The following is a 23,998-nucleotide window of genomic DNA, read 5'->3' as shown; positions in this document are numbered from 1 at the left end:
CCTTAGTAACAGCAGCTGCCACCGCTTGCTGTCGGCTCTAGCTACCATTTTGAACAAGTGCCTCCTGAGAGGGTGCATAGCTTGAAAACTCAGCGGGGATACCAGCCATGCCTGGCATCCGCCCCGCCTAGACCAGGAATGTGAGAACACGAGTTTGAAGGAAGAACGGTAAAACTCAGCTGGATCTCAGCTCGGTGATAATTTGCTCGGTACAATTCATTACAGTGTCAGAATTAAATGATAAGATTCCAATTACGCGCTAATTTCAACCAAGGGACGAGGGTGAGCGGTTAAGGATGATGGAACATGCTGCAAAGGGTTTCTTCAGGTGAACTGAGTAAATTGGAAAAAAAATCTAGCCGACATGAAATAGATAAAAGTTCTTCGTAAGGTCACATTGTATCTATCACGTATTTGCGGGTAAAGTGTCATGTGAAGGGCACATGCGTTTGCTAATCGACTCCATGTAAATCCATATGACCTGCACTGTCTCAAAGCTGACACTGGGTGGACTAGTCCTCTAATTAATCGTTCTTGTCTCACCACTAAAGACTGGATCAGGTTGTCAGGACTGCTGCATTATTCAACAGTGTGGTGACTGAGAGCAAACCTGCAGTAGATGTCACCTTTCTCCGCAAAGATGCAATAGACAAAAACAGGGGGAAACGATCTGCAATGCATACCAAGACCAATCAGTGAAATAAAGAGCAGACCACATCAGTGTCTGCCCCTAATCTATCATTATTGCATTGGTTGATGTAAACATTTCAACCAAACAAGTGGTGACATTGTTTTTCCTGGGGATACAATGTTCCATTTATGCCACAGCGTCTCAATCCACTTCAATTTTGGCATATTCATTCATTCATCTTCCATTGTCGAAAGAGTTGTGGGGGTTGCTGGAGTCTAACCCAGCTGTCTTTGGCGAAAGGCAGACTGGTTGCCAGTCAGTCGCAGGGCACAATTTTAGCATATCTGATTGCTAAAGATAGTGGTATTGAATGGATGGACGGAATTTTGTCCATTCTCTTCTCCTCTGGCTAGGGACCTGGTACATTGAATTAAAGGGCAAATAGGCAAAACAAATTGCTTGAGCAGCATGGGTAAAGACTAATGCTTAATTGCTTCAATGCAACATCCTTATTCATTTCAGTGATAAGAGTTTAAACTAAGCATACTGAAGATGATAAGTGGACATTTATATCTATATACACATACACATATAGCAAGAGCAATGAAGGGTCGTGCGAAGAAAACCGTCTGCTGACAATCGATTTTTAAGCACAAAATTATCGAAAAACATGAGTGGTGTACGCGTGACGGAGTGCTGGATTGCTAATACGAGAGAAGTTGGCAAATGGTCTTGCGTTATCTTGTTCTGAGGAAATGTGTGTGCGTGATTTTTGTAATACTTTGCATTATAATACATATTTAACATATAGAGGAATGTCACAAATTCTATGATTTTTTTATAGTTGTTAAACATGGTTGAACAGATTTGATGCTGCCAAAAGAAATTGGTTGTTAGAACATTTAATTCAACCAATCGTCTGCCACCATCAAATTACATTTAATTGCATAAAATACAGGTCTAGGCAAACTATAATATATTCTAACACAAACTGAGATCAAAACGGCTCCCTTTCACTCTTGGAGGTAAGTTAAAAAAATGGATTAAAAGCTGATGCTTCAAGGAGGATGTGAATCACATTTGTAAGAGAAGCCCAACCTCAATTTCCCTATGAATAAATAGAATGTCCATCTTTTTTGAACTTCAATAACAAGTTGACAAGACCAGCTTTTTGGTCAACTTATTTTTTTATTGATAAACTTCTTTTACAACAAACAGGTCTCTTTTTCAGCCATCCCACTATGTAAACACTTACTTTTCTTCACAAACACAATGCTTAGAAACACAGTAGTCATGTATGATTGGTTCATACAGAAAATAATTGACGTCTACATCAGTCTCATGGCAGGCGGAACGTAGTCACTGTTAAAAGCTTTGAAATGGCAAAAGTACAGTTCACTCGCATGGTGGGAGTAGCTGCTGAAAAGCACAGAGGGGGCTGGGCCTGGGTGGAGTGGGCTGGGGGGGCTTCTACCAGAAATGACCAGGGAGTCAAACATGCTGCACTCAAATAAACACGGCCATTAAAACCGCAGATTACCTTGGAAAATGTCATTTACAGGACATTCAATTTTGTGTTTATGGAGTAGTCACACATGGGCAAACATAGTATACTATTCACAATGTATTCAAATAACAATGTACAGCTGTATATATACACATTCTCTCTACTTGCCTAAAAAAAATATTCAGGCACTTCCTGCTTTAATCCAGCAACCGTGTACACTAATGTTTTGATTGCTGTTTTAACAGTAGCTACCTCATTCTCAATGCGTCGACTTTTTCTGACTGCATGATGTGCACATTATTTTGCTTTCGTGCAGCTGCAAAATGTTCACCTTGTTATCATTTGTCAGGGTCTGTGGCTTTCAAGGGTCTATTTGGCCACATTCAGGAAAAAGCTGCTCTTTATGCTGTTTCGGGAGATACGCTAGCTGGACCATTTTAAAGGCTGATGATGGATGATAATGGTTGTTAAAAGATAACATTTTCCTGCGTTTGGAGGGAAACATGAGAAAAAAGGAGAATCATTTCCTCTCAACGCACTTTTGTGCCTCGGTCATATCGTACACTATCACCAGGTGACTTTTTCACTACTGTAGTGGCATTTTCGTTTCAATAATTTGTTCTCACACGTGATCTGATGACAAAATGACCGATAATTATAAATTCAAGTCCTATTTGGGACTTAGTTTTTCGAAATATAACTTAAAATGGGAAGCAATTGATAAGAGAAGCATTGCCATCTATTTGGGGCAGTTAGCCAGCTTTGTTAAAATGACTGTATGATTATAACTACAAAGTGTTAGTGCTACTAGAAACATGATAATGTTGGGCTGTTTTGCTTTCATCTGCACCTTGAATTTAAAGAGAAATATAAAGCACTTTGTCAACGAGTGAAATAGTACATAAACTAGCACTGCAAATGCTGAATGTCGCTGTACGGCTAATAAATTACAGGAGAATTTGGTCCAATTTTCTGACTAATTAGTTGTTTTTCTTATTTAGCATCCTCTTCAACCACAATGAACAACAATAGTCTTTCATGCCACATTTGCACAAATGCATCACCAGTACAATCCAATGCAGGGGTCTCATTAAAGAAGTTTAAATGGTAGCAAATATTAACAAACTATCTTTTCCTTCAACTGCAATAGAGGTCGAGAATACTTTTAATACTCCTTTTCGCTTCCCACTGGATTTGAGATACAATCACATTGGAGTTTAATACATAGTGAATGCAGATATACCATATCAAGATAAAGCAAAAATGAGAACGTTAAGAGAGTATTCAAGTCAGTCTTAGGGTTTGGCACTGCAACAGTAAGGAGGCCTAGGAAAAGATCATCTGTGTGGCCAACACGAGATGGCAAAATACAAGACTTGGCTCTACACAGGTCCGTTTAAACTTTGTCCTCTTATTGGGTCTTATTGTTGGAGAATAAGGCAGTATATGGTGGGCTAGATAATCCATGCCACAAGCACAGTGGACTGCTATTGTGTATAGTAGTTCTTAAAAGAAACAAAAACAAACAAAAAAGAATATGTCTGCATAGAGATAACGCTGTTGTACCTCTAGAAGTGTATCCAGCCTCTTAGCTGTTGTACTATGAAAGAATGAACCATTGCCAAGGTGACCCCCTTCACAATAAAACCAGTCAAATGTTGTAGGTAATAACTATTTTTTTTCATTGGGCTAAAGAATGCCTTGGCAGAACAAAGTGTAGTACAGATGCGAAAGCACAAAATATTTAAAAAAGATAAAACGACTCCACAAAAAGGAAATCACAGCTGTACATTAAAGGTTAAAATTTTGAACCACATTGTTTTCATTCATGTTCATTTGCAGTTCTTTCAATAGCACAGGTCCAAGCAGTGACATAGAGGAGACCCTAAATCCAGTGGGATTCTTGTTAAGCATTTTGTTGTTATCTCCCCTGAAAGCACTCCAAGTACTCCAGGATGAGATCATAGCAGAATCGATACTGGTCCTGAGAACAAATGCATTATCCATGAGGATGTTATGTGTATGAAATGGAAGAGTTTCAAAACACAATTTCATCATTGTTACCCTGCTGCTAATCATTACTTATCAATGAAAGAATGCATGCAGAAGAGTCTAATGAGAAACTGAATTTTGACTAAAATTCCGCTAGAAGTAGTGTTGGCATCTCATTTACTGATGGGACGCTCCTATTGGTGCATTTGGGACCTAGCGGTTTCCATTTTTTAGTTCTTAGGTTAGCGGAGAGCCATATGCACCCATCAAAAGAGCCACCTATGGCTCCTGAGCCATAGGTTCCCTTCCACTGCCATATATATTTAACCTGTTCTTTACTTGGGCATCCTTGGGAATCTCTTCTGTTTTAGAAAACACAATGATCTCGGTAGGTTAACTGAGGAAATCACTGAAAAATTCCGAAGTAAGATGCCTTTTTACAAAAGCCGAAGTCCAAAAAGTAACGGTAATTTTCAAACTCTCACCAGGGATTCCACCATGTTGGGTTTGCAGTTCCGTAGTGTTTTGACTGCGTAGAAGATGTCCACCAAGTTTTGGTATTGGATCATCTCCAGAAGAATGTTGCTGGCACAGAAGCTCCCACTGCGACCGCCACCATTACTGCAGTAGGATACCAAATGGAAGAAATGGATGTTTTGTGCGACACTACTCAGTCCAGCAGAACAACTTGACTTGGCGAAGCTTCATTAATATGCTGCTTAGAATGCATCCTTTCACAATAGTGAAGCTATAACTGCTACTTCACACTAGAAAATCCACCCTAATGTTACAGTAATCCCTCGATTATTGCAGCTTGAACTATCGCGGCTTCACAACATCGCGTTTTTTTTTTTTCTGGATCGCGGCCAGGTCTGGTCTACATTAACTGCGATAATCGAGGGATTACTGTACTAGTAAACATGGATGCCAAAGATGTAGGCCTGATATGAATATTGTGGTGTGAAGACAAAGAACGTCTTCATAATAACAGAGCTGCCAACCTCCGTCGACTCCATTTAAGGACTACCCATGTCCTATTTCCGAAGTGAATGCGATTCACGCAAAATCGAAATGCGCTAAAGTCGCACAAGACGAATCATTCGTTAGAACTTGTAACTCGGATGATTCACAATGCATTCGCATTACCAAATTCTTCCAGTTTAGAGTGCAGTTGAATCAAGATGGCGGAAGCTGTAGCTATGTTGTGGATTTCGAGGCATTTAAATTGGAAATTTGGTATTCCAAATTGGTTGCTTCAAAACAAAATGTATTTGACAATTTTTGGGGAGTTTTGGGAGGTTGTCCGTAGTCCCCGAGTTTGTTTTGCATTTCCGGGTAAACTCTTGCAATTCCGGAGTAGTTGGTAGCTCTGGAAAAAGGTTTGTCTGTGGGCGTTGTCTTAAATACTACATAGGTTGAAAAGTGGGAAATGCTGTTAGGAAAAAATACAGAAATAAAGAATGCTGGCTTTCCCCCGAAATTATTGCTCGGGTCATCACAAACTTAAGGCAATATCAATAAAGTACTGAAGGACAATCCACTTCTACCCCCTTAAGGCAACCGCTGCAAATGTACGGCAGTGAGAGAAACCTGCACATCCAATAAAAGAATTTGGAAGGTAATCAATTGTTGTCAACACAGTGGCAGCCTTGGATTTGCTGTGGTGGGAAGCATCACATTTTTTATTAAGTCATAATTGATTTGATCTCCATAATCTCTTTCCCAGTTGTCGCCACTAATACTGTGTGACACCGCTGAGTGATGCGTTTTTGGGTGGGGGCGGCAGGGAATGAGGGTGTGATGTGTTAGTAATGTGGTGGATTGGCCATTCATATTCATCAATCAGTGTGTACACAGCGGGATCAGGGGACTGAGGGAGGGGGGGTTGCGCTGGCACAATACGACGCAAGTCAAAATGACATCGTCGATGCTGATACTTGATTTGAAGTCGTTGAGTGTGTTGAGTGTGACTGATTACTCACAGACAGTGGACCACAGTGCGGCCTTCTCCACACTCTCTTTGCCACTTGTTCACTTGTGCCAGTAGGTTAAGGAATGCCTTTTTGGAGTCAGGAACGTCCCGGTATGGTGACCAGCGTAGGAATTGGAATTGGCATACCACCAGCTGACCCTCTTGGAGCTTAAGGTGACATACAAAGAACACATGTGAGAACGGGGTGTGTCACATGTGGGAAATGTATGTAAATAGGTATTTGATTCTGTCACACAAATAAAAATATCAAATGTATTATGTATTACTGGACATATTTTACATTGCCCTCCATAATTCCTAATCTAACAACTAAAATCAATTCTTCTTTTGCTTCTGCTTGTTGTTTTGTTTTCCTTTTTCTTTTTGCAACTATCATTTACTAGTTGTATTCAAGTATCCCCCCGGCTGCCTGCTGGCATTCTCAGCTGTGCTCACTCAGCACAGTGACTTGAAGATATATAGGTCTTCAGATGCAAGTGGTACGCCATTTGTGCGTGTGTGTGTAAGTGAGAAAAAAAGGGGAGGTCTCCGTACGTTCATAAACTTGGCCACAAGACTCTCATTTAAGGAGCAGTTGAAGACTGTAACTCAGGCAAATTGGCTTTGCAAAAACATCAATGACACAAGGCGGGATTGCTTTACTGGTCTCCTGCTGTGCTGTTTTTTATTTTTATTTTTAACACTAACTGCACATGCGTGCAGTGCATTTCTTTAGATTTTTCCTCTTCAACGTGTACATCATTGTGACACTTTGCGAGTATATTTCTTAGCTGGGTTGAGATTTGTATTACATCTATGTGATTGCAGTCCTCCCAGTCTGTTACCTCCTATTTTCACCTTTTCTCAGTGGTCGCATGCACCAAAGCAAGAGAGGGTCAAATCTAGCCAAGATGCCAGGGGATGGCAATCAAGACAGGAAGTTGTATAAGCGATGGATTTAACACCGCTTGGAAAACAGCGCCTGGTGACAGCGTGCATACAAATTTCTCTTTATAATGGCTTGACAGGGAGCAGAATTCATGCATGTGTTTATGCAGATTTTACTGCATGAAACCATACCTGCATTCAAACAATCAACATAATGAACTGTGGGAAGAAAAAGCAAGAGCTCATGCATGCAAATTAAGAAAACACACAAAATCCAGCAATACTACTTTTTAAATTAGTAAAGCGCTTTAAGGCCTGACTGATAATTTCCAATGCGATGAAGAGACTTTGCCTTTCTTTAAAAAGGTGTTTGTTAACCTGCCGTTCTATTAAAAATGTCTGATCAAAAAAGGTACAAATTACACTAATGAAAGCCATTACTTTTTGCAAATGGAATTATAGAAACAAAAAAAGCCCACAAAATATTGGTTTTAAAGACGATGTAATCTTTTACATTACTTTTAGATTCGACTACTATGTCTTTTAGTCATTGTCACTAGAATGATGGTTGTTTCATTCATTTTACTATACTTTATAATGTACTATACTGTAAATTTATTACTATACTATATACATGTATTTTCGAGTTGATGGATTTTCCTTTTAGTGAAAAGAGTTAACTTCTTGGCACTCATTAACGGAGACAAACCAGGTCAGCCCTAAAAGAAGAATGTTTTTTTGCTTTTTCTGGCATGACAACACAGCAACATTATCATATTACCACTTACAAACACTTAAAGACCTTAACACCAATCTTCCTACCATTCTAACAGCGTTAACGAATTTGATAAAGTACAATGTAAAAACTAATGATGTCCACCAAATGGATTCTCAAGGACAGCTACGCAAATATAGGAAAATTATAGTACATAAAATGAATAAATAAGATATCTGTGGGTTGTATTTCAACAATTTTTGAGAGATGTTGAATAGCGCTCTTGAGTAGGCACTGGAAAGTAAGATAAGATAAGAGGCCAATACTGTAGAATTCCCCATCAAGTTATGCATTCAGTCTTTCAGCTGGCACGCACACAAAATAGTTGTATAGAAATTCAAATCATTCCCTTCAGACTAGAGCCGCTTTTCTTTTCAGACAGGCCCACAGTGCGTTGACTTTGAGATGACTCACAGCTCATGCATTTATAATAAGGTCATAATAATAAGCCGTCATATGTTGGAGTACCAGCGTGACATGTGCATGTGTTTTTGTTTTCGGTGTTTTTTTTTTTTCAACCTTAATGATGCTCACCCTTGTGACATTCTTCACCCGAAACAAGCGAGTAATGATATCTTCATCAGCTGACATGGAGAGAAATTCCACCTCCATAGCACCATACTGCTGTAAACCAGGTTCTGGCCAGTACTGGACACAAGGCTAGAGGGAAAAGATGACATATTTAAGAGATTGCTCGATGGGAACGTTAGTTCAGGGGAGAATAAAAGAAAGACATTTTCTCAGTCAGAAGGGAATTTCACAAGTTAATGAATTATGCATCTCTAAGCATATGTATTGTAATGTGAAGAATATGTATGCAGTGGAGTCACAGCCTACTGTACAAGGAAAAAAAATAGATGCCCATTCATTCATGGCACATTAATGGAAATATAGAATCTGACTTATGGATTGCCGCTCATTATATGCAGGCATTGTAAAATGTGACTCCTACTCTGAGTATAAGAATGCAGGAGGACTTAAACATAGTGTGACTGGACTTTTAGGGCTAGCTTGGCAGAGTATTTCAAAAGCTGTCGACTAGTTTGCTGAGAAACCATCTTTTGAGCGATACTTCTTTAGGTCAAAGTTGCAGAGGTCAGTAAAGAATGGGCTGTAGATTTGATGACACTGTCAGAAAGGCAACAGTAGCTTTACGCTTAGTCACATCCAGCAGCTTTGACAACACCTTGAACCTTAGCGATAAGGCTGCAGTGGCACAAATCAACACGGCCTCACTACTGTCAGGAAAGACATTTTCAGGCTACGATTTACACCGGCTCATTGAAACAGACAATAATGCCACTTTTCCGCATTACTGGCAGTGCTCAAATGGAACCTCGATGAACTCATGAAAACCTTTAAAACCATGCTGTGTTATAACAATTATAATGTGAAATGTCAACGGAAAATGACAATGGAGGAAAAGACAAGTATCCTGTAATCATGCCGCATGAAGCAGAAAATAGGTCATACATCGATCCCATAATTCGCATGCTGTTATTTTTTTCATTTTTCCTCATCACTCTTTTTCTTAGCTTTTTATGGTCATATCATGTAAGAAAAAAGAGAATCGCAGGGACAGGCTATATATAATAACCTGGCGATTGCCATGGAAAATATCGGGTGAGACACAGACATTGCAATTTTAATAGATTACATTACCACATAACTCCATGAATAACTCGCTTAAACTGGCAGTGTTACACATTTAACCAGAGAATTTAGAGAAAAGTCATGGAACTCACAGAATGACACTAAAAGGAAGAGTCCATCTGTTATAATACTTAACATTTACATGTTTTTCTTTCCGATTTTTCCCTTTTTTCTAACATTTATTGGCTTAGCCACAAAAGTAAAAAATACTTTCTACCTTTTAGCCTTTAAATGTAAACTAATAAAAATCAATTGATATATAAATTCTCTTTTTTTCAGAGGCGAAATAGCCAAGATGCAAATTTGTGTTAAAATACAGAACACAAAAACACTTGTACAACAAATAAAACAAAAGGCTACATGTAAAAGACTAAAACCAAGAAGAAAAAAAACACTGGAAAAAAAGCTTTGGATTTCATTGGCTCTAATAAACAAACCTACTCTGAAGAAATAAGGAAGCTTTCAAAGTATATGATAATTAAGTGTCCATACCCAAGTCCAAACACACATAAAATACATTCATAAGAGTAATAAAGGATGAGGGCGCCTTATCAAACATTTCTAATGGTTACAGTAAAGATGTTTTACACACTAACTACACAATAATTCATGAAGTTTGCTACATAACTCACATAGTGTTTATGTAAGTTAGTTAGTCTTGGGTGAACACTTCTATCCACAGTCCCATTGTGCATCTGATAGTGCTACTGTCTTCTGATAGCTCAAGACATCAAAGCACGTAACCACTAGCTAGTTATAAATGATTGCCTTCCTCATTTCTGATAAGACGTATCATTAAACCACATAGGAATATTTTCTATGTTAATCCAAGATGGTTAGAATGATGAAGCTATGGAGCATTCTAGAAGAAAGACTACAGTTCTAAGGTGGGCAAGGAATTCTGGGAAGTGTCAAAAGATCATATTAATACCTGTTAAAAGGCCATTGTACATTTCATGTGGGTTACAGGAGCCATAGAACAACAGGAGTTGGTTGCCCAGATCCAGCTTGGTGGTGTGTTAATAATAGTGGAGAAGAAGAATGAGATGGGGAGTTGTAATGTTCTTTATGAGATTGTGGTGAAATGGCATGAAGAAAATTTAAAACCTTCAAATGAACTCCCCAACAGTGCTCGTAATAGTCTTCTGATTAAAGCTGCAACAACTTGATTTTTAGGCATGACTGAAAAATTATTGCACTATTCTGGAAGAAATAAAACGTAATATTTTTATCATTTCACATGTTTTGATTTTTCTGAAGCAAGTGCAACTGGTTACATATTTGAAATATAAAAAGCCTTTCGACTGATTCAATGCCATTTTGACCAAGCTTAATGATTTTTGCATTTCCAGGCCTGTGACACAATGAAATATGTATTTTAAATTAGCTTTGAGTCAAGTCTGATTATGCAAAGGCTGTAAGTGTTTTCATTTGCCAGTCCAATCTTATGAGAGAAGCACAGCAGTGTCTGTTTTCAAGTGGCTTGCGTTTCATTATCTCCTACATTTTCCATTTTTTCCAGCTTTTTCTTTTTAATCTAGATCATTCCTTCTCTCTTGTCACGATGACATGAAACACAATTAAAATCTAACAGAAGATAGTACAGTGCAGGAGGAGGAGGAAAAAGAAGGACATACAGTATGTTCGGAGATTGCAAAAGTGGGGCGCCAATAAAAAAGGAGCCTGAGATGGGGCTGGAGGGCAGAACAAGCCTATTGTCTGGAGATGGAACTTGAGGAGGGGAAAGCAAAAAGTGGGGCGGGTGTTATCTAGTCGTTTCTTGACATCAATGTGGTCAGGGATCAAAGTCAGTTAAAATGGCATGAAGAAACTAATCCCGAGCACAGTAAGAAATAGATGGAGTGATGGTAGGGGGTCGTGGGGGGAAAAACATACGACTTATGGGGGGGGGGGGGGGGGGGATTGGAAAAAGTGTAACATGATGTGAATGAGAGGCAACATTCACTTTTCCCTTTAACTCAGAAGTTGATGAAATGAAAATAGGGAAAACAAAACATTATGAACTCACCCAGGCAGAGTTCGACTGGTTCAGTTGGTTGAGCATGACCACCGCCGTGCAGCCGTAGTCGAAAACTAGCCTCCAAAAGTCGGCCGTGGTGCCAGGCAAAGGGTGAGGGGTTACGATAAAGGCAGCTTGCTGGTGGAAGCTGTCGGCCAAGGCGGCGTTAATGTAATTGTTGCTCTCCCCCTCGGTGGTTACGAGGAAGGCCAGGGCGCGGTCAGGTGGAAGGACATCCATGCTGCGGTTCTTTTCACGGTTTCTGGGCAACAAAGCGATGCTGCACTCTTCCACGTCCAGGTGTGGAGTCACAGAGTTCAAAGTCTGTGAATGGAGATGGTAAAATAGTGAGATCCAACACAAGATTTGTCTTTTTGGTGGACATAAACAATGTGGTGGGTGCACTTACACTCCAAAGTGACAAAAAAAATAATTGTCCTAAAGTGTACTATGGGGATTAAATCCAATCGTGACCTGTGATGAGAATCGTATCGCCATATATGAGGAACAGTTTTAAGTGATATTCAATAACGGAGGAAATAAATTACTCTGGAAACCATTAGTTTTTATAACGTTAATGTTGTAAAATGTGTTTTAAATGATGAACTGTTTTAAAAAACAAGTTCATATATAGGCCATCACGATCATCTTCATGGGGGAGTCTCCATTACTAATTGATTTTGGCTATTTGCAACAGGGCTCGCTCAGTCCATATGCCCAGCAAGTAGGAAATAAATTGTAAGGAAATACCCTTCCAAGGCTGCCTTCTTGGAAATTAGCCTGCTTTCATGGCAGCACAGTTTTAGTCCAGTTAATTAAACACTCGTTCACTTTGGTCACCTGAAGATGGGAATTGCATTAGTACAGACCATATAAACTGCTCTCATATATGAAACGATGAAATCATAAATCATGCAGCAAATGAAGCAATTCAGTTTGACGGGAAATGGTTTGAAGTACATACTTTCAGATAAATCCCCCCACAAATGTACAATCTCTGCCGTTTGCAATAGATAGTTAAAATTCTAAATATCCATTGAGCTTTACGTTGTCTTTAGTCTATGTCTAACTTTTTAACTCCCTTGTTCTGTAATTGCATTCATTGAAACATATAAAAGGTCAAATAGATACAAAGGAAAGATATCTACATATAAATATAAAGAAAATTTAGAAAATTTAAACCGTAATCACAAACCCAGTCGGAAAACCATACATACAAAATAAATGGGCAGAAAGCTTCAAGGTACTAGCACCACATAGTGTTACTCGAAGCACATATCTCATAGCACATATCCTCACTATACCACGATACCAAGGCAAATAGAAAAGGCTACATATTAATAATAGAACTCCACACATGGCACAAAAGCAGAGTGTAAAAAGCGTATTGGGTGGCGGCAGTGAGGCCTCTGAACAACGGTCACGGCTGGATAAGACGGCAGCATCAATGCAAGGCATGTTTGTAATTATCGTGTCAAACTGGACGCACATGTTCCTAATCCTAAACATACTTGCTTTTTAATTTCCATGCACAACATAAGGATAAAAGCACATCAAATTAAAAGGTCTTGCACAGTCTTACGCAGTTTGACTTTGAAATGCTAAACCGGGATTCATTGCGGCTGGCTGTCTAGGAGTGCACTGCAGCGGGGTGGTGGTAAAGGATGATGCTAAAGGAGAATTTGAGAACACAGCTGCTTTGCTTCTCTCCTTATCAACATCTAATAAAATGTGCAGTGAGTCTGTTGTTGCGAAGTAAAAATTTGAATGCAGTCACACAGGGAAGTGGCACCATCAACATCCCGCACAATACACAAACGAGTACGTTTGTGGAAGCACCTGGGTGTAAACATAACAAAACAACCTGAATAAAGTACTCTCAGTGAACGTTTTCAAATGAATGAAGTAAGGTGAAAAGATGTCGTCATTGGGATTTTGTTATTTATCATTGCATAACAGGTCATTATCTGTAATTTTTTAAAATTCATTTCCTTAATTAAACATTAATTTGATTGAAAATGTGTCAAAAAGAGGTCATGTAACATTTAGTGTCGATACTGAATAAGGCTGAACAGCCTTGGAGAAGATTTTCACTCAATGTTTGTTTGTATATTTTAAAGATTTCTTGGCCGAAATTAAAGAGAAAATTATACTTGCCAAATTGCACCAATGCATTAAAAAAACAACAACAAAATAAGCTGTTGTGAAGTGTTTTTTTTTTTAACTAAACACTTGTATGAAACATTCAACGGATGAACAGATTAACTGTAAAAAAGTAGGAGTCATAATGGAGTAACCCCAAAATGGCTCAATTGATCATAGGCTAGGGTGGTGCAAAAGTTCAAAACCTTTGAGATGAATCTATGTTAAATATGATCTTCAAAATCTTGAGAAATCCCTGCACGCATGCGGCAAAGAAGAGGAAAAAAAACAAAAGCAAACATTGAATGGACTTAACCTCCTACTGTCACTGCATTAACAACTGCCATCGTCTCTTAACGAACTATATAATACTTCATGTACCAAAGATAAACCTGACCTGGAATTCCTCACGTAGCTGCGAGGAATTACTCTGGGAATCCACTCTCAGTAATTCTCTGTAGGCAACCGAGAACTCATTCACAAGGATGGCCGTCTCACCGCATAGGCAAGCCTCCAAAATAGCATCATGGATGAATACATATTGCTCCTGAGAGAAGAAAGAAGAATCTAATATGAGGCCAATAAACAATTAATATATTGAGTAAAACAGTGGCTAAAAGACACTGACCTATAATGTTTCAAATTAAACACATTAGTGTAACCAAGTTGTTGTAGAATAAATGCAGACTGTATCTTCAAGCAAACAAACATTTGTGGATGGGAAGACCCTTAATTAAGGGGAAGTGGGCAAATCGCTGCATATGTAACGAACAGCAACGTCAATATTCATTTGCATAATACATCTTGAATATGTAAATTATTTGCACACCTAAACAGGACGTGCCTGCCACAGCAGAAACTAAAAGACAACGTTGACCTTGATAATGTTCCAGAGGGAATGGAACAACAAAAAGCAGATGCACAGTTACCTAAAAAGAACCTGAAATTCACATTTTATCCAACCCATGCTTAACTTGGCCATTGAACAGCCCAGTTTGAATTAATTCCAGCCTTAGCAAAAGTCAACTGGGATATGTTGGAGTTCCCATGCAACCATAATAAGGAAACATGGTCCATAAAAATGGAGCAAAAGATGTTTAACCCCTTTGGGTCTTACCTCTGTCTGGATCATATTAATGCGTCTTGAGCAAAGAGTTTTGACACAGTTGTAGATGTCCACTACACCTTCACATTCCGCCATGTCCAACATGACATCAAGCACTATGTAGCAGCCTGTGCGACCTGCCCCCACACTGTCACACAGAGAAAAACATCATTAGGAAGATTGCTCATCTTCAAATGTAGTGTCTTTTGAGTTTGCCTTGCAATAATTAACTCACGTAGCTGTTGTATTCCAGTGGTGGTTCACCCAATTTAAAACAAAGAAACCTCAAAGATCAGTCTTTTATTCCTTCTTGACTGTGCTTACTGAAATTGTTACCGTGTCTGCAAGTGTGAGTGAATACTGCAAATATTGTTGCCAATTTATATTCTCTGACTGAGACAGACATAGCAAGGAACTATTTTGAAGTGAAGGAAAGTTTTTATTTTTTTATTTTCTTGGATAGTTTTGGAATTCCAGTGGGTGTTTTAGTTGCTAATCCGAGCTTTTCTGCCTATATGTGTGTTGTCAGTAGCCATTTGCAATTAAGGGGGCATAAATTACCTTTGAAAAACCTAAACTATGCCTGGTTTTAACAAGAGCCGCTTGATAGACCGGTTTTAATCAAGAGACAAGACCGGGCTGTTGACATGGAAACCCTAAGTCTGTCTTTTTTTCTTTCTTTCTTTCTTTTTAAGCTATCTTTCACTTTCAGCCATGGGAAAGTAGTTTTGAAATGCTGAATAAGTTGAATAGTCTTGGTATTCTGCTGCATTTGCTTACTTTTTTTTGTTAAATTCAAGTGCTCTAAGTACTAGTGTCAGCACTACTGCTATTAAATTCTTTGTAGTAGTTCTTGCAGAAATTTTGCAGATGTTGAAATTCAACTAGGCTATTTTATGATATACTGTAATAGCTACTTGACTTACTAAGGCAATTATTATCTTCTATTGTCATGTAAACTTGACCTTAATTTCAAAACTAATCTTCTTAAAGTTAGTCTTGTTGATTGTATTCCAACAGGTCTATCGATAACGGATTGATGTTGTGAAGACAATATACAAAACCACCAAGAAATTATAGTCATTATACTGTAAAATGAGATGTTTATGTTAATGTATACTCCTGACTTCATAGTCAAATAGAACTTGCGCTATTTCTCGTGCTACGCTAGACTGGATTATTGTGTTTGGTTGTGGCATCTGGCAAAAAATAGAAGCCTTATGAAACTCCTCCAACCGGCAGAGCAGCGTCGCAACGAAGATGCAATGCAACCGTGGGCTGTGTAACTACACACATTGATTTTAATGGCTGCGAAATTGATCCTGCTGCCGTTTGCTGGCGGAGCCGTGACGCGCACGGTGCAATTCCTCTGGTTAATAAGGTGTATCCGAGAGGTTTCGGGAAAGTCGTAAGAAAAGATACCAAATCTACAAAGTGTATGTGTTTACTTACAATGGAAACTCCAGTTTGTTCCCGAAAAGCTGTGGCAAGAATCCTTATTGCTGCTTCCCCATAACATCATTATTTGCTGGTATTAAACATAAATGTACACCCAATGCCCTTATACTTATATAGTTTAACCATTATAAGCCCTCTTCTAGGTCAGCCATTGTTTCTGGTGAATTGGTATGCCTGCCTTGTACATAAAGTGTTGTTGCAAATGACTACTGTCCTTTGTAATACATAACTTATACTTAAAGTGCTTAACATGAAGTTACCTGCAGTGGACTACCACAGGACCAGCATCAGGAGGAGTAGAGGCCTTCACCCTTCGTATAAAGGCCAGCAAACCAGTGGCGTGATAGGGCACCCCATGCTCAGGCCAAGATGTGAAGTGAAACTGACGGACTTCATGCTTGGTTGAGTATCCTCTCTGGCAACAGAAACATAGTTAACATGAGCGTGTAAAAGACAACATTTTGCATTAGAGCCAAAGGGACTTTTTTAAAAAAAAAGATATCCTTCAATCTTTTAAGTGATGTTCTTCCTGTCTGATAGATGTGACATATTTCTTGACTGTGGGCACTATTTATATGAGGTCTTAGGTCTTCTAGGACAGTTTGGCCTCAGGGTATGGCAGACTCACAACAGCTGCAGTTTTACAAACGAGAAGGAATAACTCAGACCTGAGCGCCAGGGGGCACTGGCTGCAGTCGCACAATTTATTCCCCTATACCAAGACAACATAGTAAAGCTGCAAAGCAAAGATTTGTTCAAGACAGAACGCCACCCACCACACATCCTACTAAAAAAACAAACAAAAAAAAACAGCTGTCACTGGCTCCCAAATTCTTTCTCATTTGAATAAACAACAGATTGTGCATACGAAAGAGCCAGTGTGACAGTGTGCTGATAATTCTGTGTTTGTACCACTGTCACTTTCTCAGATGCTTGGAGGTCCTCCAGTGAGGATCTCCAGGAGATTGACAGACGAGTAAAGAGGCCATCCAGGCTAAACACCGCAGCAGGCACGCTGGAAAGACAGGCAGTTCTGTCTCGATAATGACTAATTATAAAATGTATTTTTTTTCTTCCCAAGATTAATGCGCGATCCCTCCGCCCGTAAGCAGCCAACTGTGCCAAGTATTTAATGGCTTGTAATATAACGTTTATAATTTGAGGTCTTACTTGCTTACGTGTTAAGAGAAATTCTAAAGTTTAGTTGGGAAGTGATGGCAAAGAAATAAGCCCTATCACTTCCATAATAATCATTCTTGCCCTCACATCTTAAAAAAAAGACAAGCAACACAAATGTCATTAATGTGCATCTCTGCAGAAAGAAAATCTTGTTGAATAAATTCTAGGGGCAGGTATTTTAAAAATGCTGGTAGGATTTTAGCCAATTAAAAGCAAGTATGCCAGAATGCCCACCCTTCTTGGTGACCTTGATACTCATTATAACACACACTGGTGTGGCGTATCTGCGTCTCCCTGCTCTGCTGTGGTGCCGTGTATATAGCCATTTAATACATGGATTTCACTCAAACCGACAAAGGAGAAAACTGTGCTTGTATCCCACAATGTTTGGATGAACAGGATGGAGGGTAAATACAATAAATCCACTGCTGTTTGAATGTTTTCTCTCGCTTGTTGAAGAGATGGCTGAACGGTATTCAGGTCTACAAAAGCATCGGAAGTGTATTCGTAAATATATGTGCCCAAGTGTTAAATTGCCGTTATTGAAGAGTAAAGAGTGGAGTCAGGAAGGTCTTGAATGTGACATGAGGGTCATGTATTCAAGGTCCCTTCATATACGTACATAGTGTAATTAGAAATCCACTATAGTACGTATAATGTATTTTTTGACATCACAATCGTTGAAGCATTCTGGCTACAATATACACAATTTTTGTAGGAAGATGTGGATAACATAATTGGCATAATAATATATTTCATGCACCAATAATTTAAGAAGAAAATGTTGCTCAAGTACTCACCCGCTCCAAAGCAAACGTTCGGACAGTATAATCAGCAAGCGATTCGGTTTTTAGCAGTGTGATTTTGATATCGCCATACATCTCACTGTCATCTGGCCAGTATTTACAGCATTTTACCTTTAGATAAAAAATAAAAAAAACAATATTTCACTATCAACCCTCCTCATATTCATGAACCAATTGACGCATAAATCGAGTACCAAACTTGGAGATGTTTGGTCAGTCTCAAGTACTTTCTGGCATTTAGCACTCATTTTTAGTTTTTTCTAATTACTTCATCTTACAATGTCTAAATGTTGTTAAAATAAAGGGTTTTAGGTTTGCTGAAATTTGGATTCCAGATTTTCATGTCATACTTGCACTCGAATCCAAAACGTGTAGGGTAATATTCTTTCTCGAAATACCATCTGGTAGCATGTTTGAAACAGCATAATCAACTGTAGGCTAAGCATATAAAAGAGGTATTATTTGGCTTCCCATTGAAGTGTAATCTGCTTATTTGTTGACCACTCAGAGTAGTTTCGAAATGGAAAACCAAATTGCATGCAAGTATTGAACTCCAAAATGATGTGATTTTAACAATCTATTCAGGTAATATGTTCTCGAATTTAATAGAGAAAATGGGACATTCATACATGGCAGAACAAGCTATTTTTTTCCTGGTGGTAGTGAACTGTTGCCTTGCAAAAGAATTATTGTGCTAAACAGTTCATAGACCTTATTCTTCATTCCACCCTACCTTGAAAAATAAACATATGAGAGTATGTTTAACTGGGATGGCTAGCAAGTTTTTATTACATCTGACCATAACCATATTGCCATTGAGTCACTCAAATCCTTCTTGAAAAAGGCCAAAATACAATCAAAATGGATGGTGGTGGACTGCTATGGTTGCATAGGATCCTCACCAGTCTGCACATGGTCAAAAACACAGTTTATTCAGACGGAAGCACAATCTATCCAACTATTATGTTGAGATAAAAGGGGGGAATGGAGCACATCTCTATTTCTTACCCTGCCAACTTCCACCAGTTTAGTAATCATGACGATGCTGAAACAATTTTCCTGCCACACCATCCTCCAGAAATCATATAGTGTTTCTTGCTTGGGTCCTGGAAGAAAGAGTGAAGGAATAAAGAACATAATCAAACAGCTGTCATCTCAATGAAAGAGCTGCTACTTTGAGAGCTCCCCTATTATTGGGACCTTAGTGTCCTCTTCTGATAGCAGGATCTCTGAAGATTGCACTGTTAATAAAGCTGTATAGGAGAACTTTCCCGGTAGAGCAAAAAAGGTGAGAGGTGACAGAAAAACAGTAGATGATGATGATGATGATAAAAGCCTGGTGGACCATCAATCAACTTTGAGACATTTAAAGGAGCAAGGAGCAACTTTCGAACAGCAAAGGAGTCAGAAAGAAAGCTGATTGGCTGTTTTTTTTCCTTCTTGAATGCTAGATTCATCTCTGTGAAAAAGCGATCTTGAGTGACTTAATGACAGCAGCTGCCAAGGAGCTGACACTCCTCTGAACAATTTAGATTCAGTGGAGCGAAATTTCAAATGCTCAGAGTTCTCAAAGTTCCCGGGAAATGATATGGATCAACTACTACATGTTCTCTTTGCAATAATAGAGATTCCACATTGCCTACGAGAATAGGCAGAACCGACTAATGCATTCATTAACTGCTTCCTCTTCATGATTAATTAAACAACCCTAACAATCCAGGCACAATAAGACCTTTGAATGTGTCTGTGCATGAGTGGGTTCATTGGCTACATAATCCTTCATTTATTAAACCCTAGCTCACCCATAAACACCACACTTACGCACACACGCATACACACACACACACACACACACACGATACGAGGACACTCACCCTGAGAGGCGATGAAGTGGTTGGATCGATGGTAGCCCTAAAAAAGAAAAGAGGGATGACATGCTGAGTAAGCCATCTGTCTCACACACAGCTGTGTGTCTCAGTCTTTCCCTCTCATCATTTCACCCGCTCCCCGACAGTGCTCTGTTGTGTTTTAGTGCATTCTGACCTACTGCTGACTCGTGAGTCTTTGCACTCATAACATCCACAAGGAGCCACTGGTTCCCTCATGTCCCTATCATGGGAAAATGCCAATAAATCTGTCAAAATGTGATTCCTTCAGCAAGGTTTATTCCCAGGAAAGTTGAGCAGAATAAATGAATAATACCTGGAAACCCACAAAAGAGATATGAAGAAAACTAAACTTGAACTGTTGTGTTAACATTGAGTTTTGTTATCGATTTACAAAAATTAAAGTCATTCTTAGTGGGAAATTTTTCATGGAGATGTATGAAAATGATTAGAAATGGCCACTGTTGTTCATTAAAAATGTATCCAATTTAAATATCCAAAAAGTACAAAATTTAGAGGCGCTGATCAATGAACAATAAATTAGTAATTCAAAGCAAGTAATGTGAATGGACTGGAAATCTGAAAATATGTAGATAAGCCTAGACAAAAAAAAAGCAGAAATGTCCCTCAAGACCCTACAAACAGCATGCTGGAATTTGTACTCAAATCTGAGAAGTTGGGTTTTTGAATTAAAAATTAAAAATAACAGATGCTAAGAGGGATAAACGGTGGACCTTGGGTCTGGGCACAGGAAATAACGACAGAGTCTGACTGTGAATCGTGAAAATCTGTAAATAGTTAAAACCCATTTTTCCATTTTGTCTTTAACACCCAAAATTGGTGAATAAGTTGGATAAAGCAGCCAAGAATGATTTTCCATCACTCCAAATAAAACATGTCTGCAGGTGCTGAATATGCAGGCGTTTACCATATTATCCACAATGGGTTTCAATGCAATAATGCAATATACATTTTTAAAATGATATGTACATTAAATATTTTAAAATTACTGATTTGAAATGTCTTTTTAATGTCTCTTTAAATTTCTAGTCCCTGATTTGTTCAACTAACTTCTGCTGCATCAAAATAACTAATATAATAAATAATTGAAAGGGTTTTCGTTTCCTTACAACATACTGGAAAAAATAGTAAATTTCCATACAGTTAAAATAAGTTGAAACTATCTTTTTGATGAAAGAAAAACCTGGCTTTTGATGAAAAAACTAATTATTTGCAAAACCATGGTTTTAATAGAATGCTTCTCAAATGTACCAGTGTTTATGGGGAATACCCACAATTACCTGTTTATAGTAGTATAGTTTTGGTTCAGCAGAAAAATTAAGAACATTACCATTTTTCAAACTTTAGCAGACTTGTGAAAAAAGTGCGCTGGTTATAATATAATAAGAATCAATGGTAAATGTACTCTGACAAACTCTATAATAACTAAACTTGTTGTATTTTTGAATGCAAAGGGATATCAACAAACTTATTATAGAGTTGAATTATCCAAATCCTCCTGTAACATTAATATATTAAAAATGCAAAGATAATTACCGGAAGACAGAAAATCCCAACGTATCAAATGACAACGTGGATAACACTTCCATGTTTGGGGGGAATGAGGGGGCCACATGAGTACAAAAGAAAATTGGGTTTTGCAGGGTGATTATGAGAGTGCATATAACACAATGGGTGCATGAGTCCTATACACGAGACATTTAAAAAAAATAGACAATAAAAATAGAAAGCAATAAAATGAATGAAGCTGAAAAGTTTAGGAAACCCAACTTTTGTCCACGAATATAGTTGCATTCCAACTAAGCATTTAATCTTAAATGCATTAGAGGGTTCCAACAGAAATAATAATCTCAACAGCATAGCCCTAACCTTTTCCAGCATTCATCCCTTTGTGCCACAAATAAGGTCTCTTCAAAAGGAATTTTACATAGTTTCAGAAAATCATTGAATTCAGGTTTTTCTCGGAAAAAAATATATTCTTCAGATCCTTTATGCCAAAGGTCTACAGGAGCCTTACGTATATAGATGCCATACATTTTTTTTTTGAATGATAAGGGATGAGCTAGACATTGATTAACAATGAAGACACCTTCACAGCCTTGAGCGAAATAAACACAACAAAACATCACCTGTGGGAGTTTAAAGCATGGACACGGAGAATGAGCGAGTTTTCTACTGTAAAGACGACACTGTCTCTCTACATTTGCGAGGAGAAACACACTTTTTGCGCTCTGGAAACGTCACTTCTATTGAGGAGATAAAGCGAACGTCTAAATATGAACTGAATATCTTGTGGGTCAGTTAGGTCGGAGCAACTCTAAGAACTAAATGTTCAAAAGATCTATCGGATACTTGAGAAAACTGGTTGCCGTACGAGTACAGTGTGTTTTAAATTGTCCGAACCAGATAAATAAGGGTAAAATAAACACAACACTGTCTTGCAAATATGTTGAAAAAATGGAAATGGATGACCAGGCCTGCTATCCACAATTCCTCTTGCCCCTGTCAACCTATCAGTACAGACGCTTTCGCTTTCCTCTGTCGAGACGATCACCATGGCAACTAAACTTCCTTCCTGGGTGACTTAAGAGGACTAACAAAGGCAGCGGGGTCCTCGATGCTAAGAGGACACGGGCGCTTCCGTTCATTTGGAATCATTAATGATTGGGATTTTGTTTTCATTTCCATGTCAAATGAACACAATCCTTAAAGACATTGAGTATTTGTGGATAGAGTAGCATGGAAAGAGGAGTGAGGGGGGTAGAAAAGAGGGAGAAAGCGAGCGAAGACAGGCAGAAGAACAAGCGGTGAAGTACTTACTTCCCTGTTAATCCGAATCTACAGGGGTGCAAGGTTGAGGAAATGGGGAGGGGAGTAGAAAAAGAAGACATATATGCTAGTTAATGAAACAAGCTTTTTTGGTAGACAGCTTGCTTTACAGACAGGTGGAAAGGTGTGCGTATATGTGATTATGAAACGTCACGTGGGTCGAGTCGTAAGAGTTGACGCTATCTATCTAGGATGTATTTTGCCATGGAAAAACTCTTGGACAGATAATCATGTTTTGACGTGTTGGAATAGCAAAGACTTGTCAGCGTACACGGATGGAATTAGCATGTAAAGTGAAAAATTTCCCTACCTTTATGGCTTTAAGTCACATTTGGAGTAGTGTTCTATTCAATTTTGCCACAAATGTATTCAAATAAAATTTGCAATCTCTATGTTGTTGAAAATGACAAAAATTGATTAATTGGACCCCCGAAATTTTGAAAAACATGGACATTTTGTCCTGAAATAGTACATAATTTGATTATTATTTTTTGCAATGAAAAAATCTTTAAAGACAAGAGCTGGGCAATTTTAAATACTATAATTAATCTTTCTTTGTTTTTCCATTTGAAACAAAGGGGAAAAAAACTGTCCAATACATAAAAGGTGCCAATAATGTTGAAATCACCGAAAACAAACATCTGGTACGAGTGTCAACCTCAAACAAGCCTGCAAAATATGATAATCTCGTTAAATACACTCCTCCCTTAAAATGACAGGCAAAAAAAAATGCTAGTTTAAAGCTAAGGAGCAGAAAATGTTCCCAATTGAAGGCTAAGATGAAAAGTTGTCAGAGTTACATATTGTTAGTTTGCACGATTTTATTTATGACATTTTATGACGTATTTATTAGTTGAAACTTCACTGACTTACTCAGATATGTTTTTTCATTAGATAAACTGATATTATGAATGCGTCATGAAATAATAATGATAATGTATTGGTTCGCTTAAATGTAACGCAGCAACAGACGTAGTGCCTTGCTTTCTCGTCTTTTGTCAGACATTGCATGCATACAACTGTCCCTCTTAATTAAGCAAATTGAATCTGAGGAAGCAAGGTCTCAAGCAATAAATGAGAAAGAAAGTGGGAAAAACAGAATGCTCCTTTTCCAATCTGTTTTGGAAGCAAAAA

The 23,998-nt window shown here is 38.4% G+C and overlaps 1 protein-coding gene and 1 long non-coding RNA gene across 7 annotated transcripts in view; one reads left to right on the top strand and one right to left on the bottom strand.

Moving 5' to 3' along the window:
• Nucleotides 1-23,998, top strand: part of LOC144199439 (uncharacterized) — a 51,286-nt gene that overhangs the window by 24,567 nt on the left and 2,721 nt on the right. For 2 of the 3 annotated variants that reach the window (XR_013326911.1, XR_013326912.1), the window contains one exon: nucleotides 4,619-5,957. The exons of the other annotated variant lie outside the window; for it this stretch is intronic. This is a non-coding gene — a long non-coding RNA (uncharacterized LOC144199439). Of the gene's footprint in view, nucleotides 1-4,618; nucleotides 5,958-23,998 lie in introns of those variants that run through there. 3 annotated transcript variants of the gene reach the window in all.
• LOC144199428 (receptor-type tyrosine-protein phosphatase U) overlaps nucleotides 3,797-23,998 on the bottom strand; it is a 121,525-nt gene continuing 101,323 nt past the window's right edge. For 2 of the 4 annotated variants that reach the window (XM_077721058.1, XM_077721061.1), the window contains 12 exons: nucleotides 22,856-22,873; nucleotides 20,003-20,039; nucleotides 19,137-19,234; nucleotides 18,123-18,239; nucleotides 16,404-16,558; nucleotides 14,698-14,833; nucleotides 13,978-14,127; nucleotides 11,448-11,762; nucleotides 8,300-8,425; nucleotides 6,113-6,270; nucleotides 4,616-4,751; nucleotides 3,797-4,122 (listed from right to left, as the gene is read on the bottom strand). In XM_077721058.1, coding sequence (XP_077577184.1) covers nucleotides 4,060-4,122; nucleotides 4,616-4,751; nucleotides 6,113-6,270; nucleotides 8,300-8,425; nucleotides 11,448-11,762; nucleotides 13,978-14,127; nucleotides 14,698-14,833; nucleotides 16,404-16,558; nucleotides 18,123-18,239; nucleotides 19,137-19,234; nucleotides 20,003-20,039; nucleotides 22,856-22,873 — 1,509 coding nt within the window. In that variant the 3' untranslated portion in view covers nucleotides 3,797-4,059. The remainder of the gene's footprint in view (nucleotides 4,123-4,615; nucleotides 4,752-6,112; nucleotides 6,271-8,299; nucleotides 8,426-11,447; nucleotides 11,763-13,977; nucleotides 14,128-14,697; nucleotides 14,834-16,403; nucleotides 16,559-18,122; nucleotides 18,240-19,136; nucleotides 19,235-20,002; nucleotides 20,040-22,855; nucleotides 22,874-23,998) is intronic. The other 2 variants (XM_077721060.1, XM_077721062.1) reach the window with 1 other exon arrangement.

Source organism: Stigmatopora nigra, chromosome 7 (assembly GCF_051989575.1).
Source record: "Stigmatopora nigra isolate UIUO_SnigA chromosome 7, RoL_Snig_1.1, whole genome shotgun sequence".
NCBI lineage: Eukaryota > Metazoa > Chordata > Actinopteri > Syngnathiformes > Syngnathidae > Stigmatopora > Stigmatopora nigra.
This window is presented reverse-complemented; position numbering and strand designations above follow the sequence as displayed.